This window comes from Scyliorhinus torazame, chromosome 12 (genome assembly GCF_047496885.1).
Source record: "Scyliorhinus torazame isolate Kashiwa2021f chromosome 12, sScyTor2.1, whole genome shotgun sequence".
NCBI lineage: Eukaryota > Metazoa > Chordata > Chondrichthyes > Carcharhiniformes > Scyliorhinidae > Scyliorhinus > Scyliorhinus torazame.
In genome coordinates this window covers 66,527,736-66,554,450 of record NC_092718.1, presented here as the reverse complement: position 1 = coordinate 66,554,450, position 26,715 = coordinate 66,527,736, and the positions used below count along the sequence as shown (strand labels likewise).

General features: G+C 46.1%; 1 protein-coding gene across 2 annotated transcripts in view; it reads right to left on the bottom strand.

Moving 5' to 3' along the window:
- Positions 1-12,375: 12,375 nt before the first annotated feature.
- Positions 12,376-26,715, bottom strand: part of plekho2 (pleckstrin homology domain containing, family O member 2) — an 82,570-nt gene continuing 68,230 nt past the window's right edge. Inside the window, exons 4-6 of one of the 2 annotated variants that reach the window (XM_072468814.1) lie at positions 26,022-26,126; positions 22,559-22,657; positions 12,376-14,412 (exon numbers count right to left, since the gene is read on the bottom strand). In XM_072468814.1, coding sequence (XP_072324915.1) covers positions 13,357-14,412; positions 22,559-22,657; positions 26,022-26,126 — 1,260 coding nt within the window. In that variant the 3' untranslated portion in view covers positions 12,376-13,356. The remainder of the gene's footprint in view (positions 14,413-22,558; positions 22,658-26,021; positions 26,127-26,715) is intronic. The other variant, XM_072468815.1, reaches the window with a different exon arrangement.

Genomic DNA, 26,715 nt, shown 5'->3' with positions numbered 1-26,715 from the left:
GTACACATCGGTACCAATGACATAGGTAAGCGTAGGGACGGGGATTTAAAACAGGAATTTAGGGAGCTAGGGTGGAAGCTGAGAGCCAGGACAAACCATGTTGACATCTCTGGTTTGTTGCCGGTGCCACGTGCTAGTGAGGTGAGGAACAGGAAGAGAGTGCAGATAAACTCGTGGCTGCAGGGATGGTGTAGGAGGGAGGGTTCCAGCTATGTGGATAATTGGAACACATTCTGTGGAAGGTGGGACCTGTACAAACAGGATGGTTTGCACCTGAACCAGAGGGGCACCAATATCCTGGGAGGAAAAGTTGCTACGGCAAATTAAACTAATTTGTCAGGGGGATGGGAAAACGAGCTGTCGTCCAGAAGCCAGTGTTGAGAGTCGTGAGGTACTGAGGAGGGTATCAAGGTCGCAGGAGTGTAGGCTGAAAGGTGGGTTGAAGTGTGTCTACTTCAATGCAAGGAGCATCCAGAATAAGGTAGGTCAACTTGGAGCGTGGATTGGTACTTGGGACTATGATGTTGTGGCCATTACGGAGACATGGTTAGAACAGGGGCCGGAATGGTTGTTGGAAGTTCCGGGGTATAGATGTTTCAGTAAGAGTAGGGAAGGTGGTAAAAGAGGTGGAGGAGTTGCATTGTTAATCAAGGATAGTTTAACCGCTGCAGAAAGGCAGTTTGAGGGGGATCTGCCGACTGAGGTAATATGGGCTGAAGTTAGAAATAGGAAAGGAGCGGTCACGTTGTTAGGAGTTTTCTATAGGCCCCCAAATAGTAATAGAGATGTGGAGGAAGAAATTGCAAAGCAGATTATGGATAGGTGTGGAGGTCTCAGGGTAGTTGTCATGGGTGACTTTAACTTTCCAAATATTGATTGGAACGTCTATAGGTCGAACAGTTCAGATGGGGCAGTTTTTGTACAGTGTGTGCAGGAGGGTTTCCTGACACGATATGTGGATAGGTCGACAAGAGGTGGGGCCAGATTGGGTTTGGATTTGGTACTGGGTAATGTAGTGTTAGATTTGTTTGTGGGAGAGCACTTTGGAGATAGTGACCACAATTTGGTGTCTTTCACTATTGCAATGGAGAGGGCTAGGGCCATACGGCAGGGCAAGGTTTATAATTGGGGGTGGGGTAATTATGATGCGATTAGGCAAGAATTAGGGAGCATAAGATGGGAACAGAAACTGTCAAGGAAAGGCACAAATGAAAAGTGGAGCTTGTTCAAGGAACAAATACTGCGTGTCCTTGATAGGTATGTCCCTGTCAGGCAGGGAGGAAATGGCCGTGTGAGGGAACCATGGTTCACAAAAGAGGTTGAATGTCTTGTCAAGAGGAAAAAGGAAGCATATGTAAGGATGAGAAAACAAGGTTCAGTTGGGTCGCTTGAGGGTTACAAGGTAGCAAGGAATTAGCTAAAAAAAGGACTTAGGAAAGCTAGGAGGGGGCATGAGAAGTCCTTGGCGGGTCAGATCAAGGAAAACCCCAAGGCTTTTTACTCTTATGTGAGAAATAAAAGAATGACCAGGGTGAGGATCCGGTCAAGGACAGTAGTGGGAACTTGTGCATGGAATCAGAAGAGATTGGAGAGGCGTTGAATGAATACTTTTCTTCAATGTTCACAAAGGAGAGGGGCCATGTTTTTGAGGATGAGAGTGTGATACAGGCGAGTAGGCAGGAGGAGGTAGATGTTCTGAGAGAAGATGTATTAGCAATTTTGAAAAACCTGAGGGTCGACAAATTCCCTGGGCCAGATGGGATATATCCTAGGATTCTTTGAGAGGCAAGAGATGAGACTGCAGAGCCTTTGGCTTTGATCTTTGGGTCCTCACTGTCCACGGGGATAGTGCCAGAGGACTGGAGAGTGGTGAATGTTGTTCCTCTGTTCAAGAAAGGGAATAGGAATGACCCCAGTAATTATAGGCCGGTTAGTCTTACTTCGGTGGTCGGTAAGTTAATGGAAAGGGTCCTGACGGATAGGATTAATGACCATTTGGAAAGATGCAGCTTAATCCGGGATAGTCAACACGGATTCGTGAAGGGTAAGTCTTGCCTCACAAATTTGATTGAATTCTTTGAGGAGGTAACTAAGTGTGTAGATGAAGGTAGAGCAGTTGATGTCGTATACATGGATTTCAGTAAGGCGTTTGATAAGGTTCCCCATGGTCAGCTCATGAAGAAAGTAAGGTGTGGGATAGAGGGAAATTTGGCCAATTGGATAAGTAACTGGCTATCACAGAGAAGACAGAGGGTGTTGGTGGATGGAAAATGTTCAGACTGGAGACCAGTTACCACCGGTGTACCACAGGGATCAGTGCTGTGTCCTCTGCTATTTGTGATTTTTATCAATGACTTGGAGGAGGGGGCTGAAGGGGGTTCAGGAAATTTGCTGATGACACCAAGGTTGGTGGAGTAGTGGGTGAGGTGGGGGGCTGTTGTAGGCTGCAAAGAGACATTGATAGGATGCAGAGCTGGGCTGAAAAATGGCAGATGGAGTTTAACCCTGATAAGTGCGAGGTGTATCATTTTGGTGGGACAAATTTGAATGCGGATTACAGGGTCAACGGCAGGGTTCTGAGGAATGTGGAGGAACAGAGAGAGCTTGGGGTTCATGTCTACAGATCTCTGAAGGTTGCCACTCAAGTGGATAGAGCCGTGAAGAAGGCCTATAGTGTGTTCGCGTTTATTAACAGGGGGCTTGAGTTTAAGAGCCGTGGGGTTATGCTGCAACTGTACAGGACCCTGGTGAGACCATATTTGGAGTATTGTGTGCAGTTCTGGTCACCTCATTATCGGAAGGATGTGGAAGCATTGGAAAGGGTGCAAAGGAGATTTACCAGGATGCTGCCTGGATTGGAGGGTAGGTCTTATGAGGAAAGGTTGAGTGAGCTAGGGCTTTTCTAATTGGAGCGAAGGAGGATGAGAGGCGACGAAATAGGGGTTTATAAGATGATGAGGGGGATAGATAGAGTGGACGTTCAGAGACTATTTCCTCGGGTGGATGTAGCTGTTTCAAGGGGTGGGAGATATAGGAGGGATGTCCGAGGTAGGTTCTTTACTCAGAGAATGGTTAGGGTGTGGAATGGACTGCCTGCTGTGATCGTGGAGTCGGACACTTTAGGAACTTTCAAGCAATAATTGGATAGGCACCTGGAGCACACCCGAATGACATGGAGTGGGATAGCTTGATCTTGGTTTCGGACAAAGCTCGGCACAACATCGAGGGCCGAAGGGCCTGTTCTGTGCTGTACTATGTTTTATGTTCTAAGTGTCAGGTGATACACTTTGGAAGGAGTAATTTGACAAGAAGTATTCAATAAATGGCATGACAATAGGAAGTTCTGAGGAACAAAGGGACTGTGGCGTGTTTGTCCATAGATCTCTGAAGGCACATGGGCAGGTTAATAGGGTGGTGAAAAAGGCATATGGGTCACTTGCCTTTTCCAATTGTGGCACAGATTACAAAAGCAGGGAGGTCATGTTGGAGTTGTATAGAACTTTGGTGAGGCCACAGCTGGGGTACTGTGTTCAGTTCTGGTCGCTACATTATAGGAAGGATGTGATTGCACTGGAGGAGGTGCAGAGGCGATTCACCAGGATGTTGCCTGGGATGGAACATTTAAGTTATGAAGAGAGGTTGGATAGACTTGGGTTGTTTTCACTGGAGCAGAAAAGAATGAGGGACAACCTCATCAAGGTGTGCAAGATTATGAGGGGCATGGACAGGGTGGATAGGGAGCAGCTGTTCCCTTCTTTGAAGGGTCATTCACGAGGGACACAAGTTCAAGGTGAGGGGCAGGAGGTTTCGGGGGGGGGGAATGTGAGGAAAAGTACTTTTAGCCAGAGGGTGGTGACGGTATGGAATGCACTACCTGGGAGGGTGGTAGAGGCGGGTTGCCTCACATCCTTTAAGTAGTACCTGGATGGGCACTTGGCACATCATAACATTCAAGGCTATGGGTCAAGTGCTGGAAAATGGGATTAGGTAGGCAGGTCAGGTGTTATTCATGTGTCGGTGCAGACTTAATGGGCTGAAGGGCTTCTTCTGCACTGTGTGATTCTATGGGCAATTGTCGGTAACCCTCTAGATTGACCTGGGGTTTCATGGAATTGAAGAACAACCTCCAGGACACTGCTGTGTGCAAACATGGGAAATATCATCGTGACACGAGAATGTTTTTTTTTCATTTTCTCTGAACATTTCTCTTTACCAGATATAAAAATATTGAAAGGGAAATACAAGCTGTTTGGCTGAAAGTCAAGCATCATCCATTCAGATCAGAGCCTTTGTGCTTTCTATGCATAGAAAGGCCATCCATCACAAAGATAGTGGTGTTGGCCAACTAATGGCTAGAAAGTGGAGGCAAGACACATGATGGAACCTCCAGGAATACATTCAATCACATTTGGAAACCCGATCAAGGATGCAAGTCTCACTCATAGGACGTGAGCACAAATTCCTGACAGGCACTCCATTGCAGAACTGAGGGAGTGTTACACTGTCAGAGGTAGTGTGGTGTTACAACACTCTGGGCGAGTGCGCGGGTCAGTTCCAGCCCCACAGACCCCAGAGTCCCAACATAAGTGAATTAACCAATAATATGTGTATTTTCCTGAGATCTTTAACCCTTGACTGCTCCAATGAGTTACAGGCACCAGATTTATAAGTAAAACATTAACAAACTGTTTAATTATAACAAGAGTAAAAGATAAACATATAATCGAACAAAGGGCGACTAGTCTACCTATTCTCAAAACCACAAACCACCCTCCACCCAGACAAACATATGGTAGGGGGGTAGGGAAAGGAATAAAAATAACAGGGATTAAAAGGGTATGAGAGATTTGAGCATCTTCGCGGCTGAGGTTGAGGTCCTTGTAGGTGGTGATCTCTTCAGAATGCGAGGTGTTGTAAACCATCAGTGCGTTTCGATCTTTTAAGGACTACCATCCATTAGAACTCCCAGACTGTAGGTCTTCCTCTGGGGAATCGCCTTCACACAAGAGATTCAGGTTTTGCAATTATATTATGCAGCCACCAGATGGACTCTCAGTCTCCCGGAGATATTACTGGTGGTTTTTACCTGAGAGTTTACAGCAGATTTTACATCCACTCAGTCTTTCAACTGCTTGTCTGATCGCTGTGCAGAGTTTCTGGCTGTATCGTGAAGAGAGTTCTCAGACTGGGCTTTTCCCAGCCATTCAGACAGAGTATTAAACTGTTACAGACCTGGTGAGAGAACCTGCTCGCAGCATTTCAAACCAGTAGTTCTCTTCACAGGTCTGGCTGCTGCCTGAAGTCTTTTAAACAGGAGTATCTTTCACAGGTCTGGCTGTGAGCCTCTTAAATCACCTGGCAGAGAGTGAGCTGAGAGAGAGTGCCTGAAATCTGCTGCAGGCTTGGATCATTCACAGAACTGAAAAAATGGAGTTTCAGACAAGCTCCACCTATCCCAAGCGAGAATCTGTCCACGGACCAGATTTCAAAAAAGCTGTTTGGCTGCTTGCCAAGTCCATCAACATGACATCACGGACTATGCCATAGAGCATACTGAGGGGATCTGCCAATCAATCCACATAGCAGCCTGGAGCTGGGTGTGGAGAAGGAAGGGGGGCGGGGGGCAGTTCAAGACCAAAAGTCTGTGATTTTAAAACCAGCCAGCAGGACAGGCATTAAAAGAGAAACACAAATCAAGCAAGGGTTTTAGCAAGTTCCTTGAAGTGGTCAGACGTCACGTTTTGTACCTGATTCTCCAGTTTTTAGCTGGCTTCACAGCCGGTATTTTGACTCTTAGTCCACTTACCTGAGTAAAGTACCAGTAGGGGCCTGTACTTGTTTCATTCCCCCTCTGCAGCAGCCTCAATGTATCTGGGACACAAAAGTGAAGTTTATTTTCGTAAATTCCTACCCCCCGTTTGTGCGGAATCTCCAAACATGATGACATAGGCCAACACACATTGTGAGGATGTCTGATGTTTGTGGCCTCTGTCGCTGGCCACTCTAGTCTGAGGTGTCACCATTCAGATGAGACATGCCATGAGGCTATGTCTCTTTGGTTTTGAAAATGGTGTTTCAACTTTCAGCTGACTGGAAACTGCAATTTGAACTGAGACAGCAAACTGCTTAAAAATTCAAGACCGCTTTCCAAGGCGAAGGTGAGAAACAAACAAATCACTTTCAGGGGAGTGTGATGTGAGAGACATTTTCTATAATCCAGACACCTATCCATAACTGTCAATGGTCTATACTCGATGGGCCAAATGGCCTCCTTCTGCACTGCAGAGATTCTATGGTAAACTGTCATATCAAAAGGTATTGCATAAATTAAACTCATTGTGTACTGTGGGGGAACCATATTGGCATCATTGAAGATTGACTAGCTAACAGGAAACAGAGTTGGAATTATCATAGATAGATTATCATAGAATTTACAGTGCAGAAGGATGCCATTCGGCCCATCGAGTCTGCACCGGCTCTTAGAAAGAGCACATTACCCAAGGTCAACACCTCAACCCAACCCTATAACCCAGTAACCCCACCCAACACTAAGGGCAATTTTGGACACGAAGGGCAATTTATCATGGCCAATCCACCTAACCTGCACATCTTTGGACTGTGGGAGGAAACCGGAGCACCCGGAGGAAACCCACGCAGACACGGGGAGGATGTGCAAACCCCACACAGTCACCTTGAACCTGGGTCCCTGGCGCTGTGAGGCAGCAGTGCCACTCTGCCACCAGGTCTTTTTCTGCTTGGCAGATGTGATGAGTGATGTGCCACAGGGATTACCGCTGGTGCCTCAACTTTTTACAGTTTATATAAATGATTTGGATGATGGGTTTGAAGATATGGTCCGGGATTCTCCGACCCTGCGCCGGGTCAGAGAATCCCCGGAGGGGAGGTGCGAATCCCGCCCCGCTCCCGGCTTCCTTATTTTGCTGTGCCGTTTTTCGGGCGCCAGCGGGATTCCCGCTATGCCGGTCGGGGGGCGTTGACAGCGCCCCCCCCCCCCCCCCCCCCCCCAGTGATTCTCCGGGCCTCGATGGGCCGACAAGTTTTGCCCAGTCCCGCCGGCGTTGATTACTCACCTCACACATGGCGGGACCTGGCAGTTAAGTGTGCGGAAGCCGTCCTTGGGGGGGGGGGGGCACGTTGGCCTGGCCCGGGATCAGGGCCTACCAATCGGCGGGCAGGCTGGTTACGAGGGGCCTTTTTTCCTCCGCGCCGGGCCCAGGAAGGGCTCCGCCATATTGCCCGGGGGCCGGCGTGGAGAAAGGAACCCCCGCGCATGCGCAGAAATACACCGGCCGTTCTGCACATGCACGAACTCGTGCCGGCCCTTCGGCGCCAGCTGGAGCTGCGGGAACCACTCCGGCGTCAACCTAGCCCCCTAGAAAGGGGAGAATTCCTCACTGTCGGGAGCCGTTGACGCCGGAGTGGTTGGCGCCGGTTTTCACATCAGCATGGTGTGTAAAAAGTTGAGGCCCCAGCAGTAATCCCTGTGGCACATCACTCATCACATCAGAAAGGACGTACTGGCACTGGAGGGTGTGCAGAGGAGATTCACTAGGTTAATCCCAGAGCTGAAGGGGTTGGATTACGAGGAGAGGTTGAGTAGACTGGGACTGTACTCGTTGGAATTTAGAAGGATGAGGGGGGATCTTATAGAAACATATAAGATTATGAAGGGAATCGAGAGGATAGATGCGGGCAGGTTGTTTCCACTGGCGGGTGAAAGCAGAACTAGGGGGCATAGCCTCAAAATAAGGGAAAGTAGATTTAGGACTGAGTTTAGGAGGAACTTCTTCACCCAAAGGGTTGTGAATCTATGGAATTCCTTGCCCAGTGAAGCAGTAGAGGCTCATTCATTAAATGTTTTTAAGATAAAGATAGATATTGTTTTGAAGAATAAAGGGATTAAGGGTTATGGTGTTCGGGCCGGAAAGTGGAGCTGAGTGCACAAAAGATCAGCCATGATCTCATTGAATGGCGGAGCAGGCTCGAGGGGCCAGATGGCCTACTCCTGCTCCTAGTTCTTATGTTCTTATTATGGTGACATAGCCCCATTATTGGAGAATCCCGCCCATGGTTGCAGAGGCACGTTAGCACTGTCGCTTCACAGGGACCCGGGTTCGATTCCCAGCTTGGGTCACTGTCTGTGCAGTCTGCACGTTCTCTCCATGTCTGCGTGGGTTTCCTTCGGGTGCTCCGGTTTCCTCCCACAAGTCCCGAAAGACGTGCTTGTTAGGTAAATTGGACATTCTGAACTCTCCCTGCGTGTACCCGAACAGGCGCCGGAGTGTGGCGACTAGGGGCTTTTCACAGTAACGTCATTGCAGTGTTAATATAAGCCTACTTCTGACATAATAAAGATTATCATTATGAATGTGCTGATGATGCAAAGATAGGTAGGAAAGTAAATTCTGAAGAGGACATAGAGCGGCTATAAAGAGACTGAGAGAGAGTTTAAGTGAGTTAATGTGGGCAAATGTGAAATTGTCCATTTTGGCAGGAAGGAGAAGAACAATGTATATTATCTAAATGGCGAGATTACAGAGCTCTGAGGTGAAGAGGGATCTGGTTGTCCGAGTGCATGAATCACAAAGGGCTGGTATACAGGTACAGCAAGTAATTAGGAAAGCTAATGGAGAGTTATTATTTATTGTGAGGGGAATTGAATGCTTCAGTTGCACGGGGCCACATCTGGAGTATTGGGTACAGTATTAGTCTCTTTACCAAGGAAAGATGTGAATGTTGTTCGAAGCTGTTCAAGAGAACGTTTACCAGACTATTACCAGTAATGCTTAGGTTGTCTTATGAGGAACGGTTGGTCAGGCTCGACTTGTATCCACCAGAGTTTAGAAGAGTAAGAGGTGACTTGATCAAAACCTTTGAGACCCTGAGGGGTATTGACAGGGTGGATGTGGAGAGGATGTTTCCTCTTGTGGGAGAATCTAGAACACGGGGTCCCATAAGAGGTCGCTCATTTAAGACAGAACTGAGGAGAATTTTTTTTCTCGGCGGGTGGTGAGTCTCAAAGGTTAGCAGAAGCAGAGTCTTTTAATATTTTTAAGGCAGAGCAAGACAGATTCTCAATAGATAGATTAAGATGGGGAGGTGAAAGGTTATCGGAGGTAGGCAGGAATGTGAGGTTGTGCCAGGGGACAGTGTTAGTACCGGTGTATTCGTGATTGGGCAGGTTCTAAGTGAACTTTTGTGCACTGGGCCTTTACAAATGGCGTCCCAAAAACAAAAACGCCCCTTGCTGTTTTTTCCCAAGTCCCGAACGATATGGCAGAGAAAGTTGCCATAGTCGCCAGTGGCCTGAGTCCCACTTTTCCTGCGCACTATCTGCCTTTGCGAAATTTAAGGGCACCTCCGCCCTTTCTCTTATTGAAGTCGATTACTATCTTCCTCACTGTTTACTACACTTCCAAGTCTTGTGTCATTTGCATATTTTGAAAGTGTGCTCTGTATCCCAAAGTCCAAGTCATTAATGTGGATCAAAACATCAGTGGTGCCAGTAGCATCCTGGAAGAACTCTACTGTATACCTCCCTCCAGTCCATGAAACAGTCAGCCACCACTATTCTCTTCCATTGCTGGCACTTTCCATTTCATTCCATGGGCATCAATTTTGCGAACAACCAAAATCAAAAGCCTATTGAAAATCCATAAACGTAACATTGTTGGATCTTTTGTGAACTATCGGATATATATGGCCCTGCTCTTCATTTATTTGCAACCTATAAATTTGGTCTTTGTCTTACTCGTTCCTTTCTCAATTATTATCTTAAAACTGCTAACTGTTGTACTTGTTATTTCCTAGATGTTCTTTTTAATTTTCTTATCTTTTCAGGTTTGAAATTGCAATGATGTCTTTATTGTCGTTCTCTTACATACTGGGCCAGGAATGGCCCCTTGACACAGTGTAAAACTTCATTCCCTTTTCCCTTCACATCGTGAGTGTTTATTTTGGGGTGGGTGAAATCTCCTATAATTATTGTTTGATGTATTTTACTAATTTCATGGATATGTTTATATATTTCAGTTACAGTCGAATTGTGGTAATGTTACTGGATTAGTCATCCAGAGGCTGGGATTAATGTCCCAGAGACATGAATTCAAATCCCATTATGGCAATTATGGAATTTAAATAAATCTGGAATTAAAAGTGCATCAGTAATGGTGACAATGAAATTACCGGATTATCATGAAATTCATTCGGTTCATTAATGTCCTTTAGGGAAGGAAATCCACTAGCCTTTTCTGCTCTGTCCTAAATGTGACTCAAGACCCACTGCAATGTGATTGCCTCTATGCTGCCCCTGAAATGGCCTCACAAATCACTCCGTTATATCAAACCACTGTGAGAAAGCATAATAATAAATTCAGAAGGATCGCCCTGTGTCAAACCAGGCATAGGCTTTGGACATAACAAAGGCATATTCAATCCAATTAACTGTGAAAAATCTGTGTGAAAAGGGCCAAAAAATGAGAACTGTGGCAGGAGTCACCCAACGTGCGACCTCCGCCTACATGTCATCGCCAGAAGTCCTTTAGAGTCCATTATTAAGGATGAGATTGCGGAGTACTTGGAAGTGCGTGGTAAAATAAGGCTGAGTCAGCATGGCTTCATCAAGAGGAGTCATGCCTGACAAATCTGTTAGAATTCCTTGAGGAGGTAACAAGGAAGTTAGACAACGGAGGGCCAGGGGACGTAATCTATTTAGATTTCCAGAAGACCTTTGACAAGGTGCCATACAGGAGGCTGCTAAATGAGAGTCCATAGTGTTAGGGGCAAGGTACTGGCATGGATAGAGGATTGGCTGACTGGCAGAAGACAGATAAAGGTTTTTTTTTCAGGATGGCAGTCAGTGGCTAGTGGTGTTCCACAGGGTTCAGTATTGGGACCACAACGATTCACGATCTGGAAGAAGGAACTGAGGGCATTATTGCCAAGTTTACAGATGGTACAAAGATATGTAGAGGGAAGGTAATGTTGAGGGAGCAGGGAGGCTGCAGGAGGACTTGGACAGGCTAGGAAAGTGGGCAAAGAAGTGGCAGATGGAATACAATGTGGAAAGTGTGAGGTTATGCACAGACTATTTTCTAAATGGGGAAAGGCTTTGGAAATCTGAAGCACAAATGGACTTAGGAATCCTAGTTCAGGATTCTCTTCAGGTTAAAATGCAGGTTCAGCTGGCAGTTAGGAAGGTAAATACAATGGTAGCATTCATTTTGAGAGGGCTAAAGTACAAGAGCTGGGATGTACTGCTGAGGCTGCAGAAGGATCTGGTCAGACCCTATTTGGAATATTGTGAGCACTTTTGGGCCCCGTATCTAAGGAAGGATGTGCTGGCCTTGGAGGGGGTCCAGAGAAGCTTCACAAGAATGATTCCAGGAATTAAGGGCTTTTCATATGAGGAGCAGCCTGTACTTGGAAGTGGGGGGGGGGGGGGGGGGTCTCATTAAAACTTACAGAATACTGAGAGGCCTAGATAGAGGGACGATGAGAAAATGTTTCCACTAGTAAGAGAGACTGGAACCCGAGGGCACAACCTCAGATTGAAGGGACAATCCTTTTAAAATGAGATGAGGAGGAATGTCTTCAGCCAGATGGTGGTGAATCTTTGGAATTCATTGCCTCAGAAAGCTGTGGAGGCCAAGTCACTGAGTGTCTTTAAGACAGAGACAGATAGGTTCTGGATTAATAAGGAGATCAGGGGTCACGGGGAGAAGGCAGGAGAGAATGAGGATGAGAAACGTTTCAGCCATGATCGAATGGAGGAGCAGACTCGATGGGCCAAAATGTCCTAATTCTGCTCCTATATCTTACGGTCTTATGGATGAAGTTGTTGATGTGAAGGATGAGGGCAAGAGGCCAGAACAGTCAGAAGGAATTTAGGACACAAGGGAGGCTTACGGAAACATTCATACTCACGCAATTGTGGGTTGTGAAGATGAGATGAGGTACATTACTGGGAGAGAGTAACAGGATCTTTACTTTGCACCCAAAGCTTACCAGACCTGTGAGAGATACTAGTGATCAACAAACAACATCCCACTCATGCAGCAAGGCCGCAAAACGTTGAGAAGCTAGGTTTGTTCTTTTTTGTCCCAGAGGATGCAAGCTAGTGGGAACACGATTGTTTCTACAATTAGTTTATAGACAATTGTAACCTGACCTTAGAGACTCAAATATCTCTGGCCAGGGTGTGTGTATGGAGAACAGGTGGTGGGTGGTGAGATACTCAAAATGAGGTCAAAGTGACTAAACAGTGAATAAGTTACATCAACTTTCAGCCATATAAAACCAATTAAATTCTGCACACCTTAAATCAGTGAGTGGAATAAGTGTAAAGGAGATTGATTTTGCAGGTGAATAGAATGCCATTTTATTGTGAAGTGCTTCATTCTATTCCATTGCATGAATCCTTTGTTACAGAAAAATATAAACACGGTTAAAGTATAAATAAAGCAATAAGCCTGTGTTAATAGGCAGGATATAAAAACATTCCACTGGGTAAATACTAAGGCAAAGTCGTATTAGGTTTTTTTTTGCATAAATATTAATACTGGCAGTAGAAATTATTTTAATAGGAGTTCACAGAAGTACAAATGTTGTATTTGGACAATGCAGTTCATCTAAAAACAGTAAATATTTGTGGCAACTCAAATACTGAATGGTAAAAACAAATCAGTGATTCTACATTCACATTTCAATGTTTCAGAACCTTGCACTTAATTTCCTTCGAATTGTGGATGAGTTTGGCCTTTGTTGCTCATCTCCTTCACGAGAAAACTCACCCTCACTGAGCTGACAACATCACCTTCAGAAACGGCTGCAGCAACTTTCAATGTACAGTTAGCCACTTTACAAGTATACTTGCTGCATATAGAACACATTCTGTATTCCCTGGGTTCACTCAAAAGGACAGTGTGGAAATACAGCAGGAATGTCAGAGGCTTGAAAAGTACCGGCTCAAAGCAAGGAACAGGAACAGGAAATTGGAGGAAGCACTTGTTTAGCTAAAAGGCAAATTACTGAGCATGTGCAAAAATGTTTGAATTTCTGTAGCCGTCAAGCTGGTGACTGACTAGGGTAGCAGGTGTGGAATTTCACATTCTTAGTCCACATTGTAACACTGCTTGTTTTTTAAAAAAATATCTGTTCCTTCATTGTAAAGCATCTCAGGTATCTGTGCAAAATTCTCTCTCAACAAAAATAGAACCTCCTCCCCATCTCACCAAAGAAATTTAACAGGATACAGGAGACCTGGTCCAACATACTCGTATTGCAACTCACCAAACAGCCAGTTTGTATCGTCGGTCCCTATGTTACACAGTCAGGTTAAGGCACGCTTCTTCTGTACATAGTCAGCAGATTTTTACGCCTTTCTCTTTCCTCCAAAGTGAGAGTCTCAGATTTGTTGCATAATCCCTTTAAACCCTTAAGTTCTTGCAAGACTTTGTCAGCTTCAGTCCATTTAGCCATGGCTTCATTCAGCAAGTGTGCCGCACTCCTGGTTGACCAGCTGTCTTGGGTGATATTGCTCTGAAGATGTTGCTCACCAGCTGCTTGTTGGAGAAGTTCCTCTGTTACTTTCAGCTCAAAAGCTATCTCACCTTCCAATTTTTCCACATTCCTCTCTTCGAGATGGCCACTTGTATCAATTTGTTTCCTTATTGCATGTTGCTTGGATTCTGATAAGATATCTCCCAAGGAAGCACATTTCACTCTGATTAGATTTGCTCTGTTTAACGAGCTGTTACTGTTTGTTTCAGACAACTGTTTCTTCATTACATTTACACCTGACGATACCTCTGCTTGGAAATCAGATTCACCTTCACTTTCTTGGCAATCAGCAACAGTTTCTGTGGCACAAGATAGGTCTTCTTCCTCTCCTTCCTTAGCAGATGGACCTTCTCCCTCCTTGGCCGGTGGTCCCTCTCCCTCCTTGGCCGGTGGTCCCTCTCCCTCCTTGGTCTGTGGCCCCTCTCCCTCCTTGGTCAGTGGCCCTTCTCCCTCCTCGGCCTGTAGCTCCTCTCCCTCCTTGGCCGGTGGCCCCTCTCCCTCCTCGGTCAGTGGCCCTTCTCCCTCCTCAGCCTGTGGCTCCTCTCCCTCCTTGGCCGGTGGCCCCTCTCCCTCCTTGGCCGGTGGACCCTCTCCCTCCTCGGCCGGTGGACCCTCTCCTGTCTCAGCCTCAGGTGGGCTTTCTTTTTTTTCTAACTCATCACTGCCTTTTGCATTACTGGGTTTGATTTTAGGCATAAGAATAAGTCTGTTCTTGTTGGTTTGATTACTGGGTTTTTCCTTTGGCTGCTCTTCATTTGTTGAGTCTTCAACAGTAAGATTCTGAGCTCCGAGCTCTAGTCTCTGCATTCCTCCAGACACAGCACTGGCTACCTAGGATATAAAGATAGCCTTTAATCACCTTGATATTCTTTAACCTTGCGATACTTAAGTACAACAAAATCAACAAGACAAAAGCGACACAGAAAGCAAACAAATCAGAAAGTAAGGCAGCATTTTTGGTGAGAAGCGGGATGTTGGTATATTAGGTGTGGACTGACGGGTGCTATCTGACCTGAAGAATAGCAGCAATATAATCCTGTCAGCATTCCATCTACCCTCAACCCGCCTTGGGCAGATACTGACTGCTGAAATACTCCTTAATCACATGCCCATGAGGCCCATGCGATAAAGGAATATCTGTAATTATGGGTGATTTTAATCTTCATATAGACTGGGCAAATCAAATTAGTCACAATACCGGAGAGGAGGAATTCCTGCAGTGCGTATGGAATGCTTTGCTGGATCAATACGTTGAGGCATCAACTATAGAACAGGCCATCCTAGACTTGGTATTGCCTAATGAGAAAGGAATAATTGGCTATCTAGTTGTGCGAGGCCCTGGGGATGAGCCACCATGAGAGAATTTTCGTCAAGGTGGAGAGTTATGTAGCTGATTCTGAGACTAGGATCCTGAATCTTAATAAAGGAAACTACCTTGGTATGAGGCGCGAGTTGGCTATGATGGGAGTGGGAACGTTACTCGGAGGGATGGCAGTGGATAGGCAATGGCGAACCTTCAAGGAGCGTATGGATGAACTGCAACAATTGTTTATTCATGTCTGGCACAAAAGTAAAACAGAAAAGATGGCCAAACAATGGCTTACAAGGGAAATTAGAGACAGTATTTGATTCAAGGAATAGGCACATAAATCGGCCAAGAAAACAACAAATCTGAGGAAACCTTGGGAGCAGTTTAGAATTCAGCAAAGGTGGACAAAGGGATTGATTAAGAAGGGGAAAAGGGTATGAGAGTAAGCTTGCGGAGAACATAAAAACTGACTGTAAAGTTTCTATAGGTACATGAAGAGAAAAAGATTGGTGAAGGCAAATGTATGCCCCTTACAGTCAGAAACAGGATATTTATAATGGGGAACAAAGAAATGGCTGACGAACTAAATACATACCTTGGTTCTGTCTTCACAAATGAGGACACCAATAACGTTCAAGAAATGTTGGGGAACACAGGATTTAGTGAGAGGGAGGAACTGAAGGAAATCAATATTGGTCGAGAAATGGTTTGGGGGAAATTGATGAGGTTGGAGGCTGATAAACCCCCAGGGCATGATAATCTACATCCCAGAGTACTTAAGGAAGTGGCTCTAGAAATAGTGGATGCATTGGCAGTCATCTTCCAGGATTCTATAGACTCCGGAACGGAACAGTTCCTACAGATTGGAGGATAGTTAATGTCACTCCAATATTCAAAAAGGAAGGTGAAAAGAAAACAGGGAATTAACGTGTTTTCTCCAAATGGCAGGCAGTGACGTATCGCGGAGATAAGTCCTGGGGCCCCAACTATTCACAATATATATTAAGGAAAGTGAAAGAGATAAAGCAGGAATAAAAATTTAGAACTTGGGAAAGGCAAATTTTGCATAAACTAGAAGGCACTTGGCTGAGGTGGGCTGGCCAGCATTGCTAGAGGATAAATCAGTGGAAAACCAGTGGGAAGCACTAAAAGGAGATATCAAAATATACAAAGTAGCAGTCCCCTCCAAAAATACGAGTGGTACTGACAAATCTAGACCCCCTGATTGTCTAGAGGAATACAGGAGAAGATCCAGAAAAAGAAAGTGTACGATAGGCACAAAGAACTAAGCACTGCAGATAGCCTAGACAACTAAAGGAAGTGCAGGGACAAAGTCAAAAGGGAAATAAAGAAATCAAAGAGAGAGCATGAAAAAAGATTAGTTACATAAAGTTAAAGAAAACCCAAAGATATTTGACTAATATATTCATGGTGAAAGATTAGTTAAGAAAAAAGTGGGACCTATCAGGGATGTAGAGGGGACCTTGTGTGCAGATAAAGAGGCTGTGGGAAGGGTCTTAAATGAATATTTTGTCTCCGTGTTTACAAATGAAATGGATGATGCAGATATAGTAGTCCAGGACAAACACAGAGATATTGGATGGGATAATCATATAGAGAGAGGAAGCACTGGAAGAGTTGAAAGCCTTAAAAGTTGATAAGTCACCAGGGCCAGATGGATTGTATCCAAGGCTATTGAAGGTGGTCAGGAAGCAGTTAGCAGATGCTCCGAGGATGATTTTCCAATCCTCACTAGATACAGGGAGGCACCGGAGAACTGGAGAATTGCAAACCTGGTTCCATTGTTTAAAAAGGGATCGAAGGAAATGGAAACAATTATAGAACATAGAACAATACAGCGCAGTACAGGCCCTTCGGCCCACGATGTTGCACCGAAACAAAAGCCATCTAACCTACACTATGCCATTATCATCCATATGCTTATCCAATAAACTTTTAAATGCCCTCAATGTTGGCGAGTTCACTACTGTTGCAGGTAGGGCATTCCACGGCCTCACCACTCTTTGCGTAAAGAGATGGCCAGTTAGGTCATATTATAGGCCAGTTAGTCTTACGTTGGTGGTGGGCAAGTTAGTGGAGTCAATCCTGAGAGATAGGATTAACTGTTGCATAGAAAGGCATGGACTTGTTGGGATAGTCAACATGGATTTGTTGAAGGAAGATCTTGCCTCACAAAATTGATTGAATTCTTTTAGGAAGTGACAGCAAAGGTTATGAAGGTAGTGCAGTGGATGTTGTGTACATGGATTTTAGCAAGGCATGTGACAAATTACCACATGGCTGATTGGTCAAGAAAGTGAAATCCCATGGGATACATGCAATGTGGAAAACTGGATAAAAAGTTGGGTTAGTGATGGGAAACTAAGGTAATGGCTGATGGCTGCCCTTGCAATTGGAAAGTTGTTTCAAGTGGTGTTCCACAGGGTTAGGTGTTGGAACCCTTACTGTTTGAGTTATATATTAACGAGTTAGACATGCACGTGGAGAGCACAATTGGGAAATTTGCAGATGACATAAAGATTGGCTGTGTGGATAATGTAGAGGATAGCAATAATCTCCAAATGATATAGATGGGTTGGTGGAGTGGGCAGTAAAGTCGCAGATGGAATTTAACACTGAGAAGCGTGAGGTCATGCATTAAGGAAGCCAAACAGCTATAGGGAATATACAATAAATGGGAATATACTGAGAGGGCTGGATGAACTAAGAGATCTTGGTGTACAAGTACACATGTCCCTAAAGGCAGCAGTTCAAGTAGACCAGGTTGTAAAGAAAGCATATGGAATGCTCTCCTTCACTGGGAGAGGTATAGAATATAAAAAACGTAAGGATATAATGTTGGAATTGTATAATACACAGGAGAGGCTACAACTGGAGTATTGTTTGCAATTCTGGTCACCACATTACAGGAAGGATGTAATTGGTCTGGAGAGAGTGCAGAGGAGGTTCACAAGAATGTTGCCAGGGCTAGAAAAGTGTAGTTGCGAGGAGAGATTGGATAGGTTAGGGTTATTTTCCTTGGCAGAAAGAAGGCTGGGGGGTGACATAATTGAGGTGTATAAAATTATGAGGGGAAGAAAAATAATGGAAAGGATTAAATTGTTTCCTTTGGTGGATAATTCTAGAATCAGGCAACATAGATTCAAGATAAGTGGCAGAAGGTGTAGAGGGCACATGAGAAAGAACATTTTTATGCAGAGGGTAGCGGGAGTTTGGAATTCGCTGCCCGAATTGGTGGTGGAGGCAGAGACCTATGTTTTTTTTAAAGTACCTGGATCTGCACCAAGTCTGTAAGATACAGGGCAATGGACCAGGTGCAGGAAGGTGGGATGAGAAAGGGCACCTGGGTGTCCTCGAGCTAGCATGGATGTGATGGGTCAAATGGCCTCCTGCTGTGCTGTAACTTTTCTATGGTTCTATGATTAATGATTTAGATGAGGGAACTTAATGTAATATCTCTTAATTTGCAATGACACTAAGCTGGGTGGGGGTGTGAGCTATGAGGAGGATGTAGCGATCCTTCAGTGTGATTTGGGCAAGTTGAGTGAGTGGGCAAATGAATGGCAGATGCAGTATAATTTGGATAAATGTGAGGATATCCACTTTGGTAGTAAAAAGAGGAAGGCAGATTATCTGAATGGACACAAATTAGGAGAAAGAAATTTGCATCGAGACCTGGGTGTCCTCATACGCCAGTTACTGAAGGTAAGCATGCAGGTGCGGCAAGTGGTGAAGAAGGCAAATGGTATGTTGGCCGTCAAAGCGAGAATATTCGAGTACAGGAGCAAGGATGTTTTGCTGCAATTGTACAAGTCCTTGGTGAGGTCACACCTGGAATCGTGCGCACAATTTTGGCCTCCTTATCTGAGAAAGGATGTTCTTGCTATAGAGGGAGTGCAGCAAAGGTTTACCAGACTGATTCCTGGGATGGCAGGGTGGACGTATGAGGAGAGATTGAGTCAGTTCGGATTGTATTCACTGGAGTTCAGAAGAATTAGGGGGGAATCTCATAGAAACCAATAAAGTTCTAACAGGGTAGATGCAGAAAGGATGTTCCCGATGGTGGGGGTGTCCAGAATCAGGGGTCACAGTCTGAGGATACAAGGTAAAGCATTTCGGACTGAGATGAGGAGAAATCTCATCACTCAGAGTGGTCGGCCTGTGGAATTCGCTACCACAAAAAGTAGTTGAGACCAAAACATTGTATGTTTTCAAGAAGCAATTGGATATGGCACTTGGGCGAAAGGGATCAAAGGTTATGGGGGAAAGTGGGATCAGGCTATTGAGTTGGATGATCAGCCATGATCAAAATGAATGGCAGAGCAGAGCTGAATGGCCTCCTCTTCTCCTCTTTTCTATGTTTCTAAGGGAGAGTGCAGAGGGTTGGGGCTCCGGGCTCTGCATCAAGGATATGGCACACTGCTATTAACCAATAATGCAGTTGCAGCCAATTCCTTCCCCAAGGCAACTGTTTGACCTGCTGAGTATTCCAGTATTCTATTCCAGGTTTCCAGTAACCAAATATTTTGATTTTTCTTTGTATTATCTGAATAATCTGAGGCGATGCAGATTATTGTCCGAAAATGTGCAGGTTCGGTGGATTGCCCATTCTAAATTGTCCCTTAATGTCCAATGGTTATGTAGAGTTATGGGGCTACTCGGATAGAGTAGGGGAGTGGGCATAGGTAGAGTGCTCTTTCAGAAGGTCTGTGCAGACTCGATGGGCCGAATGGCCTCCTCCTGCACTGTGGAATGATCTATAATTATTGCTTTTATTCAACTTCCGTAAAAGAACCTTTACTGTAAAATCGAATTGCATCCGCAGGGCTCTGGGAGCAGTTCCTGGCTGCCGTATTGTAGACCCTCCAAGTTTATGGTAGCTTGGTCATTTTCCATCTGATTTGCAATGAATGCATATAAAGTATGTAAAGGTATTGGTGATGCACTGGGAAGAAGGTCGCTGTCAGGGTTCTGTGGGCATCGCTGACTGGGCCAACATTTGTTGCCCATTCCTAATTGCCCATGACCGGTGGTGACCATGGAGTGAGTGGTCGCATACAGGGCTGCTCCGGCTCAAAGGTGCTGGTTTGGGCACTTTATACCCACTTGTGGGGTAGCTCCGGCAGGAAAGTGGCGCAGAAGGTGTAGAGGGAGAGGTTCTCCAAGGTTGGCATGTCTACTGGCTACCAGACCCGGCAAAAAACAAGTAAAGACCTGGCTAAGGAATTGGAGGGGACCTGTGGCACAACAATTGTGAAAATTGCAGAGGGGGAAGGGTCACCGCCAGTGGGAAAGGCCCAGATGGAGCAGTTGATGGCTTTCATCAAAGACGGATTTCGGGTGGCACATGGCGCAGTGGTTAGCACAGGGACTACGGCGCTGAGGACCTGGGTTCGAAAGCGGCCCTGGGCCACTGTCCGTGTGGAGTTTGCACATTCTCCCTGTGTCTGCATGGGTTTCAGCCCCACAACCCAAAGATGTGCAGGTTAGGTGGATTGGCCACACTAGATTGCCCCTTAATTGGAAAAAAAAAAATTGGGTATCCTAAAATTTAAAAAAAAAGATGGATTTTTCCAGCAAAGGAAGGAGATGCAAAGGAATGATTGAAGGCCATTGAGGGAGCAGTTGCACCTCTGTGAAGATCGATGGACCGTGTAGAGAAGTACCTTGAGGCACAAAGGGCGAAGATACGACAGGTGGAGACAGTGGTGTCGGACCAGAGTGATAGTATCACGTCCTTGGAGGCGGAGGTGGGGGTCCTGGGGGACCTGTGCAAGTCGTTGAGGGTGAAGGTGGACGAGCAGGAAAATAGGTCCAGGCAGCAGAACCTGTGGATTGTGGGGCTGCCAGTGGGCGTGGAAGGAACGAGCGCCGCAAAATAAATGTTAAGGATGTTGGCTCAGCTAGTGGAAGAGGGGGTGCTGGACAAGGCCCAGAGGTGGACAGGGCCCACTGGTCTTTAAGGTAGAGGTAAAGAGCGCGGGAGCCGCCGCAGGCGGTGTTTGTGCACAAATTCGTTGAGAAAGAAAAGATTCTACGATGGGCTTGGAAGAGGCGAGACTGTGAATAGGAGGGGAATCGTGTCTGAATAAATCAAGATATTGGTGTGGAGCTGGTGAGGCGGTGTGCAGGATTGTACAACAGGTGTACCGAAGGAAGATTCGGATTGGGATGCTGTGCCTGGCAAAATTGTGGGTCACATTTGAAGGCCGGGAGTACTATTTTAAAGCACAAGAGGCTAATGACTTTCTAAGGGAACATAAATTGGGGGAGAACTGACAGTTGGCGGGAGATGGAGGAGCTGCATCTGTAAAGATTGGAGGTTATGGTAATGTATATTGTCGGAGGTGAGTGGGGGGGGGGGGGGGGGTCTTTTCTTTTTACTTTGGGCAAACTATTGAGCATGTGCAAAATGTTTGAATTTCTGTCGTAGTCAAGCTGGTGACTGACTAGGGTAGCAGATATAAAATTTCAAATTCTTAGCCCACATTGTAACACTGCTTGTTTTAAAAAATATCTGTCCATTCTTTGCTGGACTGTCATATGAGGAGGGACGAAGTCGGTTAGGATTATATTCATTGGAATTTAGAAGAGTGAGAGGGGAAACTTATAAAATTCTTGCAGGATTAATCAGGGTAGATTCAGAAAGAATTTTCCCGATTTTTGGGGGTGGGGGTGGTGGTGGTGGGGTGCCTCTTGGGGCTAAAGGGATCAGGGTATATGCGGGAGGGAAGGCGGAATCAGGGTATTGAACTTGATGATCAGCCCGATCATAATGAATGGCGGAGCAGGCTCGAAGGGCCGAATGGCCTCCTCCTGCTTCTATTTTCTATGCAAAGCATCTCGGGTATTTGTGAAAAATTCTCACTTTTAAACAAAATTATAACCCCCTCCCCATTTCTCCAAAGAAATTTAACAGGACATCTGGTCCAAAAGACTCATATTGCAACTCGCCAAGCCCCGGTTTGTATTGTGGGGTTGTGGAGCAGGGGATTCCACAAATATGGCAATAAAACTAAATTAAAACTGAAAAAAATTTTTTTTTTCAATATTCAGCTTCACCCTTTAGGAGAAGAATGAGAACAGGAGAGACAATGGAACGATTTTCTGAAGTGCATCTGTGCTGGCTTCGGCCAACAATTTGATTCGCTCCAGAAGACTGATAACAGAAGAGCCTGGCACAGTCACCCCTTTTCACGCATCCTTGCATCTGCTTTGGGACCGGTAACTCATTAATATTATCTGTTATATGTCATTCCTGTCTACTTACGTACTCTATTCAAAATTATTTCTTAATAAACTGTTTTAAACCACTACTTGTAACCCTCCCAAGACGCTTTTGGGTAATCTGTGATTCCAGGACCAAATCGAGGGAAATGTTTTGAGTTTTCCTTACTAGTAGGAGTACAGGGCTGGAGTAAGCATTTCTAACCAATTAATGCAAGTTTTCCCCTATAAATACTCTCAGTGGATGAGCCCTTCGCTCTACATACTCCCTTCCAGTGGAGAGACCCTTGGCTCTGGCCCTCTTTGGGTAGAGACCCATGGCCTGCTCCCCACCATCACCTATTGAGAGGAGCACAGCTCCGGCTACAGATTTAAAAGGTGGAGCTATCTAATTTTATAGCTGATGCTTGGATGACTTACTTCTTTGCGATGCTGTCTGGTTGGCGGTCTTCGGGTGTGGTTCATCTTTACTCGGTTGCGTGTTAAGTGATCCAGAGAATTCTTTTCATCCACCGTAACCTAAGCACAAACACATTGCTTAATCGTTAATCCACACTTACATTGCAATACATTGGTTAGCAGAACACTCCTGACAAGAAGATGTGATATGTGATCCACTTGATTCCTTGCACTGTGCTGCTTTTTACATCAGCGCACTTCTGGGTTCATGATTCTCCACTGCAAGAAGTATTGAAAATACTCAAGAATATGGGTCAAATTAGAAGTTCAACAACAGCCAATGAACAGCAGAGCTCCCTGGGACTGTGATGATTCTGGAGTCAGAAGTTACATCTTTCACTATAGGACCCCTCGTTTTATTTCGTCACACGTATTTCACGTACTGACTTTTATACAGACAATAGTCGCTCCCAAGTTTCACCAGGAAGTGAAGCTGAAATCACAGCACGTCCATTCTCACAAGTTGCAGTGACTTATGAAGTTTATGACAATCTCAGGTCAGTCAGTAACTTCCTCTTGGGTTGAGTTCTTGGCTGATACAAAATTAGCAGCAAAGATTTTGTTGCTGTGTGGATCTTGTCAGTAACACTAACATTTTAATGCCAGGCATCGAGGAATTGGATTAGTCTGAACTGAGGATATCTGCTGCATTCTATTGCAACTGAACCCCAAGATGATTTCTGCTCATGAGAGTCAAAATCACTGAAGGAGATCACTCGGCCCATCAAATCTATGTTGGCTCTACGGGAAACAACCCAGTCGGTTCCACTCTCCTGCTTGATCCCAGTAGCTTTCTGGGTTATTTCCTTCAAGCGCTCATTCAATTTCCTTTTAAAATCATTGATTGTTTCAGCTTGCACCACCCTCCGGGTCAGTGTGTAATTCTACCTCACATTCCCCTTGTATCTCTTGGCCAAAATTTTAAATCTCCTGGTCCTTGCACCACTAGCCAAAAGGAAGAGTTTTACCCTCTCTACTGATCTAAAAAAGTTGTACCCTTCCCCCTGACATCAAATCCCTTCAATCTCCTTTGCTCCAAGGTGAACAACCCCAGTTTTTCCATCCTTCCCTTCTCGCTAAAGTCTCTTATCCCTGGAACCATTCTCATAAATCTCCTCGTTATGTATCTGGGAATATAATTCCTGCTGGTTATGCATCACATGAAGCGTAGTGACGTCAGCAGAGTGTTGGTGCAGGCTTTGAGCAGATCACCATCTTGATAGTACGAGCAACATTAATAAACCTCTCATCGCGTTTTTCAAGAATCCAGAGTGTGGGCACCTCCATACCCTTTCTCTTTGGGGCAAAGAAATATGACACCTCTGCATCCTGTCAAGGACCCTCACATCTTCCTAAAGTGTGTTGACCATAACTGGGCACAAGAATCGGGCTGTGCCCTAACCAGAGCTTTATAAGGGTTCAGTATACCTTCCTTGCTTTTGTACTCAATGCCTCTTTGTATGAAGCTCAAGATCCCGGATGCTTTCCGAACCATTCTCTCAATAATGCAATGCCAATTGACATGCATCCTGAGGTTCTTTGACCCCAGACACTCTTTAGAATTGTGCCATTAAGTCTGTATTGCCTCTTCCTGTGGCTTCTACCAAAATGTATCACCTCACACTTCTCTACATTAAATTCCATCTGCTAATTTCTCTACCCTACCTATGTCCTGTTGCAGTCAATTGGCGGCACGGCAGCACAGTGGTTAACACTATTGCTTCACAGCGCCAGGGTTCCAGGTTCGATTCCCGGCTTGGATCATTGTCTGTGCGGAGTCTGCACGTTCTCCCTGTGTCTGCGTGAATTTCCTCCGGGTGCTCCGGTTTCCTCTCACAAGTCCCGAAAGACGTGCTTGTTAGGTGAATTGGACATTCTGAATTCTCCCTCTCTACCCGAACAGGCGCCGTAGTGTGCCAACAAAGGGATTTTCACACTAACTTCATTGCAGTGTTAATGTAAGCCTACTTGCGATACTAATAAAGATTATTATCATTCTCATTTGGAACCATGGGTAAAATTTTGAACTTTTACTCTATCCCAATATCCAAGACATTCATATCTAACATAAAAGCAGTGGTCCGAGCACTGACCCTTGGGGAACGCCACTGTCTACCATCCTCCAGTCTGGAAAACACCCATTTCCACTCGCTTTCTTTTCAGAGACATTGGGCGGAATTCTCCCCCCCACCCGCCCCCCACCCCCCCCTCCATGCCGGGTGGGAGAATCGCCGGGGCGCCGTGCGAGTCCCGCCATGCCGCCCCGACACCTGCATGCGATTCCCCCCCCACAAAACCAGCGGCGCGAGGGTCGCGCCTGGCCGCTCGGAGAATCGCCGCTCGCCGTTTGCAACGGGCGAGCAGCAATTCTCCGGCCCGGATGGGCCGAACGGCCGCCCCAACACGACAGGTTCCCGCCGGCGCCAGCCACACCTGGTCGCTGCCGGCGGGAACTGCGCGGGAACGCTGGGGGGGCGGCCTGTGTAGGGGGGGGGGGGGGAAAGAGTTCCCTGCACCGGGGGGGGCCTCCGATGGGGTCTGGCCCGCGATCGGTGCACACCGATCGGCGGGCCGGCCTCTCTAAAGGAGGACCTCCTATCCTCCACCGCCCCGCAAGATCCATCCGCCATCTTCTTGCGGGGCGGCCTCGGGGAGGCATGCGCGGGTGACATCATTTATGCGACGCCGGGGCAGCACGGTGACGCAGTGGGTAGCACTGCTGCCTCATGGTGCCGAGATCCCAGGTTCGATCACGGTTCTGGGTCACTGTCTGTGTGGAGTTTACACATTCTCCCTGTGTTTGCGTGGGTTTCGCCTCCACACCCCAAAGATGTGCAAGGTAGCTGGATTGGACACACTAAATTGTCCCTCAGTTGGAAAAAATTAATTGGGTACTCTAAATTTATTATTTTTTTTTAATTTTAATTTACGCGCCGCTGGCCGCGTCATTGACGTGGTGCCGCTTTTTACGCAGCGCCAAGGCCCAGCGTGCGTAAAATACGCACCGCCGCTCCTAGCCCCCCGGGGGCGGGCGAATAGGGGGCTGGGAGCGGGCTCCGGCGCCGGAGTGAAACACTCCGGTTTTTACTCCGGCGTCGGGACTTGGTCTCCATTTCGGAGAATCGCGCCCATTGTTTTTTTATCTAAGTTGTCATTGAATTTCCTATTCCATCAGCCACAATTTTGTTAACGAGCTTACAGACAGCATCAATTTTCTGTTACATCAACAAAAAATTCAATGAGATTGGTCAAGCACAATCTGCCTTGACAAATCCAGGCTGTCCTTGATTAACTCAAACCATTCCAAGCACCTGTTGAATTTATCCTGATTTTTGTTTCAAAAACCTCAACCACCATTGATGTTAAATTAACCAACCTCTCACTGATGAGTGTACAGTCGACCAATGATATAGAAAACAATCACCTGATCAAACTCTTTATTATTGGCTTTTCCAATTTCTTCATTCAGGCTCTTCAGCCACGAATTCTTTTCCTCAGCATCGTTAACTTGAAATTTTAGTTCAGGGACCTGCAACACAAGAATTGGAACATCTCAGTTCCTGCACCAGCCCCTCTCCCAGCTACCCAACCTGGTCAGAGATAGGTTTTAAGGATTGTCTGAAAGGAAACGAGAGAGAGGTGGGGAGGCCATAGAATCCCTACACTTCAGAAGGAGGCCATTCAGCCCATTGAATCTGCACCGACCCTCCAAAAGAGCATCCAACCTATGCCCAAACCCCCCGCTCTTTCCCCGTAACCCCACCTAATCTTTGAACACTTAGGGGAAATTTAGCATGGGCAATCCACCTATCCTGCACATCTTTTGACTGTGAGAGGAAACCGGAGCATCCGGAGGAAACTCACGCAGACAGGGGGAGAAAGTGCAAACTCCACACAGACAGCCACCCGAGGGCTGAGGGCTGAGGCAGCTGAAGGCATGGCCAGCAATTGTGAAATGATTAAAATCAGAGATGAGCAGGGCAGCATGACGGCACAGTGGTTAGCACTGCTGCCTCACGGCGCCGAGGTCCCAGGTTCGATCCCGGCTCTGGGTCACTGTCCGTGTGGAGTTTGCACATTCTCCCCATGTTTTGCGTGGGTTTCGCCCCCACAACCCA